This window comes from Sus scrofa, chromosome 2, assembly GCF_054392235.1.
Source record: "Sus scrofa isolate SSC_HxYL_T2T_F1_AM1 chromosome 2, Sscrofa_HxYL_maternal_Yorkshire_Landrace_v2.0, whole genome shotgun sequence".
Taxonomy (NCBI): domain Eukaryota; kingdom Metazoa; phylum Chordata; class Mammalia; order Artiodactyla; family Suidae; genus Sus; species Sus scrofa.
The window spans coordinates 82,705,097-82,720,509 of record NC_139384.1 but is presented as its reverse complement, the minus strand read 5'-3'; the positions used below and the strand labels follow the sequence as shown (position 1 = coordinate 82,720,509).

At 49.2% G+C, this 15,413-nt stretch overlaps 1 protein-coding gene across 10 annotated transcripts in view; it reads left to right on the top strand.

Annotated features, from left to right (window-relative positions):
* The window catches only part of ADGRE1 (adhesion G protein-coupled receptor E1), an 88,847-nt gene that overhangs the window by 40,796 nt on the left and 32,638 nt on the right, over positions 1-15,413 (top strand). For 4 of the 10 annotated variants that reach the window (XM_085009380.1, XM_021083952.2, NM_001435279.1 and 1 more), the window contains 10 exons: positions 1,191-1,346; positions 1,541-1,660; positions 2,259-2,405; positions 5,911-6,066; positions 6,255-6,374; positions 6,973-7,119; positions 10,625-10,780; positions 10,981-11,100; positions 11,699-11,845; positions 14,447-14,596. In XM_085009380.1, the coding sequence (XP_084865506.1) occupies positions 1,191-1,346; positions 1,541-1,660; positions 2,259-2,405; positions 5,911-6,066; positions 6,255-6,374; positions 6,973-7,119; positions 10,625-10,780; positions 10,981-11,100; positions 11,699-11,845; positions 14,447-14,596 (1,419 nt within the window). Of the gene's footprint in view, positions 1-1,190; positions 1,419-1,496; positions 1,661-2,258; positions 2,406-5,910; positions 6,067-6,254; positions 6,375-6,972; positions 7,120-10,624; positions 10,781-10,980; positions 11,331-11,569; positions 11,846-14,446; positions 14,597-15,413 lie in introns of those variants that run through there. The other 6 variants (XM_085009385.1, XM_021083973.2, XR_014836323.1 and 3 more) reach the window with 5 other exon arrangements.

Genomic DNA, 15,413 nt, shown 5'->3' with positions numbered 1-15,413 from the left:
TTCACACTGTCTTCTAAACCTGAGGCTTTCAAATGTGCAGATAATGGCCCCAGCTATTTTGGAGACTTCTCAAGGGATGTCAAACTGCCCTGAAACTTAGTGCCTTATCCCAAAATCATTTTTCCTTTCGCATGATTCTATGGGTTGACCACATGGTTTGCTGGGAGAGGGCTATAGAACACTTGCCTTGAAGTTGTATTTGCATGACAAATGTAGCAAGTTTTTGTTTAGGGTGATTTGGCAGAGCAGGGCTGAAGGAGATTTGGGGAGACCCACCCCATGGTACAATGGCTGCACAATTCCGTGAGTGCTGCAATGAGTGAATCCTTCCTTAGAAGTGGGTTTGCAAAGTGTTCCGATTATCTATTGCTGAGTGACAGCAAACATGGTGCATTAAGACACCAACCATCATTTATTTTGCTCTTGAGCAAATCTACTATTTGGGCTGAATTGGGTGAGGATGGTTTGACTCTGTTCCCCACAATGTGAACTGAGTTGACTCACTGGGGCTAGAGAATCCACTTTGAAGGGGGCTCACTCACACACCTGGCAAACTGCTGCTGGCAGTTGGCTGGTGCTCAGCCAGAGCTGTGGGCGGCAGTTCTTCGTTCTCCACATGAGCTGGGTTTTCTTGGCTGGTTGAGCTTCTTCACAGTATGGGGGCTGAGTCGAACACGAGCATCTCGGAGTTCCCATCACGGCTTAATGGAAACGGATCTTAGCATCCGTGATGACTCAGGTTTGTTCCCTGGCCTTGTTCAGTGGGTTAAAGATCTGGTGTTGCTCTGGCTATGGTATAGGCCAGCGGCTATAGATCCGATGTGACCCTTAGCCTGGGAACATACATATGTCACGGGGGCGGCCCTAAAAAGCAACGAGCAAACAAGCAAACAAACAAAACATGAGACTCTCAAGAGAACAAGGTGGAAGTGTATGCTATTTGGACGACTTAGCATGGTACTTACGAGCTCAGTGTCCCCACCACCGGACTCAGATCCAAGGGGAGGAACTACAGACCGACTCCTTGATGGAGCCGATGTCTGTTGAATGAAGGGCATGTGGAGGAGAGACAGGGTATCTTCCTGGGACAGGCTCTTTCCATCAACCGCTTCCAGTTTTCCACCGGAAGAAACAACGTGTGGTCCAAGGCAAAGCCCATTGGCCAGTGTGCTTCTTTTTTTCCGGTCCAGATATAGATGAATGTTCTCAAAGCCCCCCAGCCTGTGGGCCTCACTCCGTCTGCAGAAACCTGCCAGGGAGCTACAAGTGCAGCTGTTTGCCTGGTTTCTCGTCTCCCACCGGAGATGACTGGATCCCGGCAAAGGGAGGTCGTTTCGCGTGTGTAGGTAATGCTGTCAGGCTGTCAGGCGTGGCGGGTCTTTGGTGGGCAGCTGCTGCGGAGCTGCTTCCGTGTGTGTGTGTGTGTGTGTGTGTGTGTGTGTGTGTGCGTGTGCGTGTGCGTGCGCGTGCGTGTGCGTGCACGCGCGTGCGCTCAGACACTCACCCTTTGGCCTGGCCCCTCTCTTCCACTGCTCTTCAGACATTAATGAATGCCTCCAGAGCGGGGTCTGCCCGGAGCATTCCCAGTGTACCAACTCCTTGGGAAGCTACAGCTGCAGCTGCCACGTTGGATTCACCTCTACCAACTCCATCTGTGAAGGTATAGAGGACCCGATCTCTGGGTACCTGTGCCATGAATTCAGAACCCCTTTGATTGAGGATCCTGGGGACCAGGAGCCTCCTTTTAGGCATTATAAGGTTGCGTCTTGCCGGAGGACAGACAGCTATGATGTGGTATCTCTTGGACTTGAGCTGCTTCTGAGGGTCTACTACGTGCTAAACAGTGCTGCAAGCAGTGCTGGAGAGTAATGGCGTGATTCTGTTTCTAGGGTGATTTACCCTCTTTGCCCTTAGGGGGATGTTATCAACATCCTTAGACATTTTTGGTTTTCGCCCATTGATGGTGGTGTAGGGTTTGTTTGCGTTACTCTTACTTGTGTGAGCAGAGACCAGCGCGTCCTTCCAAATATCCTACAATGCATAGAGCAACCTCCGTACAACCAAGAAGGATCTGTTCCCAAGTGTTGATGGTGCTGAGATGGAGATCCTCTGAGCTCTAGGGAATTCAGACCCAACCTTGAGAACTTTTTCCTATAAGTTATTTGAAGGAAGCCATGAGAGTCCTCCTTGATCCTATGCAGCCTCCTATCCTCACTGCTTCCTCTGCCTTGACCCGGATTTTCATTCCCACTGACCAGATGTGGACGAATGTGCCAATCCCAGAGCTTGCCCAGAGCACGCATCTTGCCGCAACAGTGTGGGGAGCTACTCTTGTGTCTGCAAGTCCGGATTTGAATCCAGCACGGGCAAGATGGGCATCCAGGGCCCCGGAGAGACGTGTAGAGGTAGCTCCATGGGACTCTTGGGAATCAGGTCCGATCTTTTTGCATAGACAGTACTCTCTGGGGGAGGACTTGGGGTGAGTCTCAGCTGAGTTCAGTTGCAAAGCTGAAGCCAATAATCATTCATTCATTTCTTCGTTCATTCATGCACTCATTCAAAAATACTTGTTGAGCACCTACTGTATGCCCGCCCAGATTCTAGGGATGGAGGATGCAGCAGTGAGAAATACAGGCCCAAATACTTGTTCTCCTGGAATTGATTATCTACTGTGGGGAGAGAGAGAGATTGGACAAAATCAAGGCAGAAAACTGTTGGGTGTCAGGGATAGTTAAAGGAGGTGAAATCAAAGAAGGCAGGAAGGTAGATAGGGAGTGCTGGGGGTGGGGTTCAATTTTTTTAGGGGGGTGCCCCAGGGCTTAAGGAGTTCCTGGACCGGGGATCAGATCCCAGCTGCAATTGCAACCTATGCTGCTGCTGTGGCATCGCTGATCCTTCAACCCACTGTCCTGGGCTGGGGATCCTCACTCTATCCCAGGTTCTCTTCTGAGTGGTTAAAGACACTTTGTCGCCGTCTTCTTCTTCTTCTTCTTCTTCTTCTTCTTTTTTTTTTTTTTTCGTCCTTTTGTCTTTTGACGGCCGCACCCACAGCATATGGAGGTTCCCAGGCTAGGGGTCCAATCGGAGCTACAGCTGTCACTCTATGCCAGAGCCACAGCAACACCAGATCCAAGCCGCGCCTGCAACCTACACCACAGCTCACGGCAACGCCGGATCCTTAACCCGCTGAGCGAGGCCAGGGGTCGAACCTGCAACCTCATGGTTCCTAGTCGGATTCATTTCTACTGCACCACAACAGGAACTCCGATTCTTTGTCATCTTATCGAACCCTCTGGACAACCCTGTCGGGGTGGGTTCTATGATTAGTCCCATAATAATCATAGATGTGACACACAGAGATGAATCCTCTTGTCCAGTGTATTAGTCAGCTCAGGCTGCCACAATAAAGCACCATAAGCTGGTGGGTGGAAACAACAGAACTTTATTATCTCACAGTTCTGGAGGCTGGAAATCCAAGATCAGGGTGTTGGCATGGTCAGTTTCTGGAAAGAGCTCTCTTTCTGGAGTGAGCTTCTTTTATGTTCACACAGGGCAGAGAGAGGAGAGAGAGGGAGAGAGGAAGGGGGGAGAGAGAGAGAGAGTTCTTATGATTCTCCCTCTTCTTAAAAGGGCACTGATCCCATCACAAGGGCCCCACCCTCATGACCTCATCTAAACCTAATCATCTTTCCGATTTTAATACTACCTCACTGAGGGTTAGGATTTCAGTGTAGGAATTTGGGGTGACAATTCACTCCATAGCCCCCAGCAACACACAGATTCTAAGGGGCAGAGCCAGGCTTTGAACTGATGCTGTCCAGGCTCTCTCTACCCCTCCTCTCTGATGTAGTGATTCTTTGGAGGGGAACTGAGATTCATTCCTCCGTGAAAGAGGGGAGTAATGAATTAGAGGCTGAGCAAACACAGATGGCAGAGAATGAGCCACTAAAGGTGCCCGATGAGTCTGGGTGGTGAATTAAGATGGGATTAGAAGCCAAAGAGGAGCTCAGCTGGGAACAGACTCTCAGTGCCTTGCCTGCTCTTGGAGGATTTTATCCTGAGAGGTGGGTGGCCTCATCAGAAAATTGCAAGGGAGAGAAACACGCCCCAAGCGTTTCCTTTCCATAGTGACGCAAATGTGTGAGCCCCTTGTAGCTTGGGAAAACCATTGGCTTTAGTTCCAGGTGGGGCTGTGAATTGCTCTGCTGTAGGTAGCCTCAGCATCCTTTTTGGTTTTCTGCTTAGATGGGGATGAATGTTCCAGGAACTCAACTCCTTGTGGTGCCAGTTCTGCCTGTACCAACCTCTTGGGAAAATACAATTGCTCCTGCCTGCCTGGGTTCTCTCCACCTGATTTTTGGGCTTCGGGGTAACCTGAGGCTTTCTTTATTTTTTAAAGATTTTTATTAAAGTTGGGAGTTCCCGTCGTGGAGCAGCGGAAACTAGTCTGGCTAGGAACCATGAGGTTGCGGGTTCGATCCCTGGCCTCGCTCAGTGGGTATAGGTCGAGCACGCAGCTCGGATCCCATGTTGCTGTGGCTCTGGCATGGGCTGGCGGCAACAGCTCCGATTAGACCCCTAGCCTGGGAACCTCCATGTGCTGTGGGTGCGGCCCTAAAAAGACAAAAGAGAAAAAAAATTTATTAAAGTTGATTTACACTGTTGTGTCAATTTCTGCTGTAAGCATAGTGACCCGGTCATACCTATAGATATTCTCTTTTTCACACTGTCTTCTAAACCTGAGGCTTTCAAATGTGCAGATAATGGCCCCAGCTATTTTGGAGACTTCTCAAGGGATGTCAAACTGCCCTGAAACTTAGTGCCTTATCCCAAAATCATTTTTCCTTTCGCATGATTCTATGGGTTGACCACATGGTTTGCTGGGAGAGGGCTATAGAACACTTGCCTTGAAGTTGTATTTGCATGACAAATGTAGCAAGTTTTTGTTTAGGGTGATTTGGCAGAGCAGGGCTGAAGGAGATTTGGGGAGGCCCACCCCATGGTACAATGGCTGCACAATTCCGTGAGTGCTGCAATGAGTGAATCCTTCCTTAGAAGTGGGTTTGCAAAGTGTTCCGATTATCTATTGCTGAGTGACAGCAAACATGGTGCATTAAGACACCAACCATCATTTATTTTGCTCTTGAGCAAATCTACTATTTGGGCTGAATTGGGTGAGGATGGTTTGACTCTGTTCCCCACAATGTGAACTGAGTTGACTCACTGGGGCTAGAGAATCCACTTTGAAGGGGGCTCACTCACACACCTGGCAAACTGCTGCTGGCAGTTGGCTGGTGCTCAGCCAGAGCTGTGGGCGGCAGTTCTTCGTTCTCCACATGAGCTGGGTTTTCTTGGCTGGTTGAGCTTCTTCACAGTATGGGGGCTGAGTCGAACACGAGCATCTCGGAGTTCCCATCACGGCTTAATGGAAACGGATCTTAGCATCCGTGATGACTCAGGTTTGTTCCCTGGCCTTGTTCAGTGGGTTAAAGATCTGGTGTTGCTCTGGCTATGGTATAGGCCAGCGGCTATAGATCCGATGTGACCCTTAGCCTGGGAACATACATATGTCACGGGGGCGGCCCTAAAAAGCAACGAGCAAACAAGCAAACAAACAAAACATGAGACTCTCAAGAGAACAAGGTGGAAGTGTATGCTATTTGGACGACTTAGCATGGTACTTACGAGCTCAGTGTCCCCACCACCGGACTCAGATCCAAGGGGAGGAACTACAGACCGACTCCTTGATGGAGCCGATGTCTGTTGAATGAAGGGCATGTGGAGGAGAGACAGGGTATCTTCCTGGGACAGGCTCTTTCCATCAACCGCTTCCAGTTTTCCACCGGAAGAAACAACGTGTGGTCCAAGGCAAAGCCCATTGGCCAGTGTGCTTCTTTTTTTCCGGTCCAGATATAGATGAATGTTCTCAAAGCCCCCCAGCCTGTGGGCCTCACTCCGTCTGCAGAAACCTGCCAGGGAGCTACAAGTGCAGCTGTTTGCCTGGTTTCTCGTCTCCCACCGGAGATGACTGGATCCCGGCAAAGGGAGGTCGTTTCGCGTGTGTAGGTAATGCTGTCAGGCTGTCAGGCGTGGCGGGTCTTTGGTGGGCAGCTGCTGCGGAGCTGCTTCCGTGTGTGTGTGTGTGTGTGTGTGTGCGTGTGCGTGTGCGTGCGCGTGCGTGTGCGTGTGCGTGCACGCGCGTGCGCTCAGACACTCACCCTTTGGCCTGGCCCCTCTCTTCCACTGCTCTTCAGACATTAATGAATGCCTCCAGAGCGGGGTCTGCCCGGAGCATTCCCAGTGTACCAACTCCTTGGGAAGCTACAGCTGCAGCTGCCACGTTGGATTCACCTCTACCAACTCCATCTGTGAAGGTATAGAGGACCCGATCTCTGGGTACCTGTGCCATGAATTCAGAACCCCTTTGATTGAGGATCCTGGGGACCAGGAGCCTCCTTTTAGGCATTATAAGGTTGCGTCTTGCCGGAGGACAGACAGCTATGATGTGGTATCTCTTGGACTTGAGCTGCTTCTGAGGGTCTACTACGTGCTAAACAGTGCTGCAAGCAGTGCTGGAGAGTAATGGCGTGATTCTGTTTCTAGGGTGATTTACCCTCTTTGCCCTTAGGGGGATGTTATCAACATCCTTAGACATTTTTGGTTTTCGCCCATTGATGGTGGTGTAGGGTTTGTTTGCGTTACTCTTACTTGTGTGAGCAGAGACCAGCGCGTCCTTCCAAATATCCTACAATGCATAGAGCAACCTCCGTACAACCAAGAAGGATCTGTTCCCAAGTGTTGATGGTGCTGAGATGGAGATCCTCTGAGCTCTAGGGAATTCAGACCCAACCTTGAGAACTTTTTCCTATAAGTTATTTGAAGGAAGCCATGAGAGTCCTCCTTGATCCTATGCAGCCTCCTATCCTCACTGCTTCCTCTGCCTTGACCCGGATTTTCATTCCCACTGACCAGATGTGGACGAATGTGCCAATCCCAGAGCTTGCCCAGAGCACGCATCTTGCCGCAACAGTGTGGGGAGCTACTCTTGTGTCTGCAAGTCCGGATTTGAATCCAGCACGGGCAAGATGGGCATCCAGGGCCCCGGAGAGACGTGTAGAGGTAGCTCCATGGGACTCTTGGGAATCAGGTCCGATCTTTTTGCATAGACAGTACTCTCTGGGGGAGGACTTGGGGTGAGTCTCAGCTGAGTTCAGTTGCAAAGCTGAAGCCAATAATCATTCATTCATTTCTTCGTTCATTCATGCACTCATTCAAAAATACTTGTTGAGCACCTACTGTATGCCCGCCCAGATTCTAGGGATGGAGGATGCAGCAGTGAGAAATACAGGCCCAAATACTTGTTCTCCTGGAATTGATTATCTACTGTGGGGAGAGAGAGAGATTGGACAAAATCAAGGCAGAAAACTGTTGGGTGTCAGGGATAGTTAAAGGAGGTGAAATCAAAGAAGGCAGGAAGGTAGATAGGGAGTGCTGGGGGTGGGGTTCAATTTTTTTAGGGGGGTGCCCCAGGGCTTAAGGAGTTCCTGGACCGGGGATCAGATCCCAGCTGCAATTGCAACCTATGCTGCTGCTGTGGCATCGCTGATCCTTCAACCCACTGTCCTGGGCTGGGGATCCTCACTCTATCCCAGGTTCTCTTCTGAGTGGTTAAAGACACTTTGTCGCCGTCTTCTTCTTCTTCTTCTTCTTCTTCTTCTTTTTTTTTTTTTTTCGTCCTTTTGTCTTTTGACGGCCGCACCCACAGCATATGGAGGTTCCCAGGCTAGGGGTCCAATCGGAGCTACAGCTGTCACTCTATGCCAGAGCCACAGCAACACCAGATCCAAGCCGCGCCTGCAACCTACACCACAGCTCACGGCAACGCCGGATCCTTAACCCGCTGAGCGAGGCCAGGGGTCGAACCTGCAACCTCATGGTTCCTAGTCGGATTCATTTCTACTGCACCACAACAGGAACTCCGATTCTTTGTCATCTTATCGAACCCTCTGGACAACCCTGTGGGGGTGGGTTCTATGATTAGTCCCATAATAATCATAGATGTGACACACAGAGATGAATCCTCTTGTCCAGTGTATTAGTCAGCTCAGGCTGCCACAATAAAGCACCATAAGCTGGTGGGTGGAAACAACAGAACTTTATTATCTCACAGTTCTGGAGGCTGGAAATCCAAGATCAGGGTGTTGGCATGGTCAGTTTCTGGAAAGAGCTCTCTTTCTGGAGTGAGCTTCTTTTATGTTCACACAGGGCAGAGAGAGGAGAGAGAGGGAGAGAGGAAGGGGGGAGAGAGAGAGAGAGTTCTTATGATTCTCCCTCTTCTTAAAAGGGCACTGATCCCATCACAAGGGCCCCACCCTCATGACCTCATCTAAACCTAATCATCTTTCCGATTTTAATACTACCTCACTGAGGGTTAGGATTTCAGTGTAGGAATTTGGGGTGACAATTCACTCCATAGCCCCCAGCAACACACAGATTCTAAGGGGCAGAGCCAGGCTTTGAACTGATGCTGTCCAGGCTCTCTCTACCCCTCCTCTCTGATGTAGTGATTCTTTGGAGGGGAACTGAGATTCATTCCTCCGTGAAAGAGGGGAGTAATGAATTAGAGGCTGAGCAAACACAGATGGCAGAGAATGAGCCACTAAAGGTGCCCGATGAGTCTGGGTGGTGAATTAAGATGGGATTAGAAGCCAAAGAGGAGCTCAGCTGGGAACAGACTCTCAGTGCCTTGCCTGCTCTTGGAGGATTTTATCCTGAGAGGTGGGTGGCCTCATCAGAAAATTGCAAGGGAGAGAAACACGCCCCAAGCGTTTCCTTTCCATAGTGACGCAAATGTGTGAGCCCCTTGTAGCTTGGGAAAACCGTTGGCTTTAGTTCCAGGTGGGGCTGTGAATTGCTCTGCTGTAGGTAGCCTCAGCATCCTTTTTGGTTTTCTGCTTAGATGGGGATGAATGTTCCAGGAACTCAACTCCTTGTGGTGCCAGTTCTGCCTGTACCAACCTCTTGGGAAAATACAATTGCTCCTGCCTGCCTGGGTTCTCTCCACCTGATTTTTGGGCTTCGGGGTAACCTGAGGCTTTCTTTATTTTTTAAAGATTTTTATTAAAGTTGGGAGTTCCCGTCGTGGAGCAGCGGAAACTAGTCTGGCTAGGAACCATGAGGTTGCGGGTTCGATCCCTGGCCTCGCTCAGTGGGTATAGGTCGAGCACGCAGCTCGGATCCCATGTTGCTGTGGCTCTGGCATGGGCTGGCGGCAACAGCTCCGATTAGACCCCTAGCCTGGGAACCTCCATGTGCTGTGGGTGCGGCCCTAAAAAGACAAAAGAGAAAAAAAATTTATTAAAGTTGATTTACACTGTTGTGTCAATTTCTGCTGTAAGCATAGTGACCCAGTCATACCTATAGATATTCTCTTTTTCACACTGTCTTCTAAACCTGAGGCTTTCAAATGTGCAGATAATGGCCCCAGCTATTTTGGAGACTTCTCAAGGGATGTCAAACTGCCCTGAAACTTAGTGCCTTATCCCAAAATCATTTTTCCTTTCGCATGATTCTATGGGTTGACCACATGGTTTGCTGGGAGAGGGCTATAGAACACTTGCCTTGAAGTTGTATTTGCATGACAAATGTAGCAAGTTTTTGTTTAGGGTGATTTGGCAGAGCAGGGCTGAAGGAGATTTGGGGAGGCCCACCCCATGGTACAATGGCTGCACAATTCCGTGAGTGCTGCAATGAGTGAATCCTTCCTTAGAAGTGGGTTTGCAAAGTGTTCCGATTATCTATTGCTGAGTGACAGCAAACATGGTGCATTAAGGCACCAACCATCATTTATTTTGCTCTTGAGCAAATCTACTATTTGGGCTGAATTGGGTGAGGATGGTTTGACTCTGTTCCCCACAATGTGAACTGAGTTGACTCACTGGGGCTAGAGAATCCACTTTGAAGGGGGCTCACTCACACACCTGGCAAACTGCTGCTGGCAGTTGGCTGGTGCTCAGCCAGAGCTGTGGGCGGCAGTTCTTCGTTCTCCACATGAGCTGGGTTTTCTTGGCTGGTTGAGCTTCTTCACAGTATGGGGGCTGAGTCGAACACGAGCATCTCGGAGTTCCCATCACGGCTTAATGGAAACGGATCTTAGCATCCATGATGACTCAGGTTTGTTCCCTGGCCTTGTTCAGTGGGTTAAAGATCTGGTGTTGCTCTGGCTATGGTATAGGCCAGCGGCTATAGATCCGATGTGACCCTTAGCCTGGGAACATACATATGTCACGGGGGCGGCCCTAAAAAGCAACGAGCAAACAAGCAAACAAACAAAACATGAGACTCTCAAGAGAACAAGGTGGAAGTGTATGCTATTTGGACGACTTAGCATGGTACTTACGAGCTCAGTGTCCCCACCACCGGACTCAGATCCAAGGGGAGGAACTACAGACCGACTCCTTGATGGAGCCGATGTCTGTTGAATGAAGGGCATGTGGAGGAGAGACAGGGTATCTTCCTGGGACAGGCTCTTTCCATCAACCGCTTCCAGTTTTCCACCGGAAGAAACAACGTGTGGTCCAAGGCAAAGCCCATTGGCCAGTGTGCTTCTTTTTTTCCGGTCCAGATATAGATGAATGTTCTCAAAGCCCCCCAGCCTGTGGGCCTCACTCCGTCTGCAGAAACCTGCCAGGGAGCTACAAGTGCAGCTGTTTGCCTGGTTTCTCGTCTCCCACCGGAGATGACTGGATCCCGGCAAAGGGAGGTCGTTTCGCGTGTGTAGGTAATGCTGTCAGGCTGTCAGGCGTGGCGGGTCTTTGGTGGGCAGCTGCTGCGGAGCTGCTTCCGTGTGTGTGTGTGTGTGTGTGTGTGTGTGTGCGTGTGCGTGTGCGTGCGCGTGCGTGTGCGTGTGCGTGTGCGTGCACGCGCGTGCGCTCAGACACTCACCCTTTGGCCTGGCCCCTCTCTTCCACTGCTCTTCAGACATTAATGAATGCCTCCAGAGCGGGGTCTGCCCGGAGCATTCCCAGTGTACCAACTCCTTGGGAAGCTACAGCTGCAGCTGCCACGTTGGATTCACCTCTACCAACTCCATCTGTGAAGGTATAGAGGACCCGATCTCTGGGTACCTGTGCCATGAATTCAGAACCCCTTTGATTGAGGATCCTGGGGACCAGGAGCCTCCTTTTAGGCATTATAAGGTTGCGTCTTGCCGGAGGACAGACAGCTATGATGTGGTATCTCTTGGACTTGAGCTGCTTCTGAGGGTCTACTACGTGCTAAACAGTGCTGCAAGCAGTGCTGGAGAGTAATGGCGTGATTCTGTTTCTAGGGTGATTTACCCTCTTTGCCCTTAGGGGGATGTTATCAACATCCTTAGACATTTTTGGTTTTCGCCCATTGATGGTGGTGTAGGGTTTGTTTGCGTTACTCTTACTTGTGTGAGCAGAGACCAGCGCGTCCTTCCAAATATCCTACAATGCATAGAGCAACCTCCGTACAACCAAGAAGGATCTGTTCCCAAGTGTTGATGGTGCTGAGATGGAGATCCTCTGAGCTCTAGGGAATTCAGACCCAACCTTGAGAACTTTTTCCTATAAGTTATTTGAAGGAAGCCATGAGAGTCCTCCTTGATCCTATGCAGCCTCCTATCCTCACTGCTTCCTCTGCCTTGACCCGGATTTTCATTCCCACTGACCAGATGTGGACGAATGTGCCAATCCCAGAGCTTGCCCAGAGCACGCATCTTGCCGCAACAGTGTGGGGAGCTACTCTTGTGTCTGCAAGTCCGGATTTGAATCCAGCACGGGCAAGATGGGCATCCAGGGCCCCGGAGAGACGTGTAGAGGTAGCTCCATGGGACTCTTGGGAATCAGGTCCGATCTTTTTGCATAGACAGTACTCTCTGGGGGAGGACTTGGGGTGAGTCTCAGCTGAGTTCAGTTGCAAAGCTGAAGCCAATAATCATTCATTCATTTCTTCGTTCATTCATGCACTCATTCAAAAATACTTGTTGAGCACCTACTGTATGCCCGCCCAGATTCTAGGGATGGAGGATGCAGCAGTGAGAAATACAGGCCCAAATACTTGTTCTCCTGGAATTGATTATCTACTGTGGGGAGAGAGAGAGATTGGACAAAATCAAGGCAGAAAACTGTTGGGTGTCAGGGATAGTTAAAGGAGGTGAAATCAAAGAAGGCAGGAAGGAAGATTCGGGGGGTGTCTTGCCTTTTTTTTTCTTTTTTGGCTGCCGCACAGCATAAGGAGTTCCTGGAGCAGGGATCAGATCCAAGATGCATTGGCGACCTATGCTGCAATTGCAGCAATGCTGATCCTTTAACCCACTGCACTGTGCGGGAGCAAATTTGTATCCTGGAGCTGCAGAGATTTTGCTGATCCCGTTGTGCCACAGTGGGAACTCTGGTGTTCTACTCTTAATAGAATGTTTATTAAAGGTTATACAGTGGGAGTTGCGATTTGAGAAAAGATCCAAAGATGGTGAGATATTTGGGTATCTGGGGAAGGATTTTCCAGGAGCTGAGAATGGCAGGTACAAGGCCTGGAGGCAGGATTCAAGCCAAGGCCTCAGCTGTACAATGGCTGTGCTCATTCAGTCCTGCCCAAAGCCTGGAGATACCAGTGGTGTTTTATGCCCATTTTACAGATGATGAAACTGAGCCTCCATTGTGGTGGAATCACCTCTCCCAAAGTCAAATTGATAGAAAATGGGAGAGTCAGGATTGATGTGTGCCTAGTGTGACTTAATACCCTAGCCACCATGCTTTGCTCTGCCTCTGAATTAGGCTGCAACCTCTGGCAACTAAGGGCGGATTTATACATGACTGATAATCAATTTAATCACTGAATTCTCAGTCTGAGACCTCAGATATTCTGGGAAACTGTCCTCTAAAAATTCCAGAGCCAGGCGGAACCTGGATTTAAATCCTGGCTGTCCTTTCTTAAGCTATGTGACCTGGCACAAGTGTGAAACCTTTCCTTCTCTGAAAAATGGAAGTCAGCAGTTTGTACCTCCTAGGGCTGCTGTGAGCATTTGTTGAGTGGATGCCTGTAAAGGGTCTTCCTCAATGCCTGCCACGAAGACAGTTCAACCTGTTTGCTGTTAAATTTTTGCTTCCATTCACAAGTACTCTCATAGTCCTTCCTCTGTTCCTGCTTTGATCTGAGTGGTTAAAGATATTTTGTAAAGATATATAACATATATATGAAGATATATAAAAAGGTATCTTTTTTTTTTGGTCTTTTTATAGAGCCACACACCTGTGGCATACAGAGGGTCCCAGGCTATGGGTCTAATCAGAAACAGTGCCATAGCCACAGCATGCCAGATCTGAGCCGCATCTTCGACCATGCTGCAGCTTGCAGCTGCACTGGATCCTTTAACCCACTCAGGGAGGCCAGGTATTGAATCTGTATCCTCATGGATACTAGACCATGTCTTAACCCGCTGAGCCACCATGGGAACTCCAGTGCTTTGGCATCTTATTTAACCCTCTGGACAACCCTGTGGGGTAGGTTCTGTTATTACTCCCATGTTAATCACAGATGAGACACACAGAAAGGAGTTGATCAGCTCAGGCTGCCATAACAAAGTATCATAACCTGGTGGGTTGAAATAAATGAGCTTTATTGTCTCACAGTTCTGGAGGCTGGAAATCCAAGATCAAGGTGTCAGCATGGTCTGTTTCTAGAAAGAGCTCTCTTCCTGGAGTGCAGATAGTGACCCTGTTGCTGTGTCCTCACATGGTAGACAGAGAGAGAGGGAGTGAGGGAGATGCTGTTATGTTTCTCCTTCTTCTTAAAAGGGCACTAATCCCATCACAAGGGCCCCACCCTCATGACCTCATCTAAACCTAATCATCTTTCTGATTTTAATACTACCTCACTGAGGGTTAGGACTTCAGTGTAGGAATTTGGGGTGACAATTCACTCCATAGCCCCCAGCAACACACAGATTCTAAGGGGCAGAGCCAGGCTTTGAACTGATGCTGTCCAGGCTCTCTACCCCTCCTCTCTGATGTAGCAATTCTTTGGAGAGGAATTGAAGTTCATTCCTCCGTGAAAGAGGGGAGTAATGAGTTAGAGGCAGAGCAAACACAGATGACAGAGAATGAGCCATTGTGAACCTCCAGGTGATGGATGAGTCCAGAGCATGAATTAGGAACTGATTAGATGAGAAGGAGGAGCTTGACAGGGACCAGACTTGCATGTTCTAAGGAGGAATGTGGATTTTATCCTGAGGGATGGGTAGCCTCATCAGAAGATTTGCTTGGGGTGGAAACATGCCTCCAAGTCCTTCCTTTTCAGAGGGATACAAATGTGTTTAAGATCCCCTTGTAACTTGGAAAACTGTTGGCTCCAGTCAGTGGTGGGACTGTGAATTGCTCTGCTGTAGCCTCAGCATCCTTCATCGTTTTGATTTTCTGCTTAGATGTGGATGAGTGTTCCAGCAACTCAACTCTTTGTGGTCCTAGTTCTGTCTGTACCAACCTCCCAGGAAAATACAGTTGCTCCTGCCTGCCTGGGTTCTTTTCACCTGGTGTTTGGAGTCCTGAGAAACCTGAGGCTTTCAAATGTACAGGTAACTCTACCAGCCTTTTTGGAGACTTCTCAGGGGATGTCAAACTACCCTGAAATGTAGTGGCTTATGGCAACATTCACATGTTCTTGCCCACGATTCTGTGGGTTGACTGTATGATTTTTCTTGGGTACTAGGATGTTTGACAACTCCAAAATATCCTCATTGATATGGTTGGTAGTTAGCACTAGTCTCAGACTCAGAGCTCAGTTGGGCCCCTCAGTTTTCCTCATGGGCTTCCTCAGAGCAGCTGGCTCAGAAACTCCCAGAGGAAGAGGTCACTGTGTTGCCACAGTGACCTAACATGCCCCTGTATTAGTCATGCCAGGGTTCCTCAGCTTTGGCGTATTGAGTTATAGGGATGGATAGCTCTTTCCTGTGGTAGGGCGCTGTCTTGTGCGTTATAGGATATTTGGCAGCATCTTTGGTCTTTACCCACTGGATCCCAGCGACCATCAAAAATGTCTCCAGACATTGTCCAAGTGTCCACTGTGGGGAAAATCTGTTCAGAACCACTAGCTAAACATAATAGACATTTCTTATTCTCATAACAATCCAATATGGATATACTTAGCTAAAGGGCAGCTTTCCTCCACACAGTGAATCAGGAATCCAATCTCCTTGTATCTTTTGGCTCTTCTCTCTCTTTGGACGTTGGAATTACTGATTCCAGCCAGTGGTGGGGATAGAGAGAGAAGGCACACCCTCTTCTTGACCACCTTAGCCCAGAAATGACATATGTCATTCCTCTTCACATCCCGTAAACAAAAGCCAGTCACATGGTCCCACCCAGATGCAGAGGGTTCTGGGAAATGTAGTC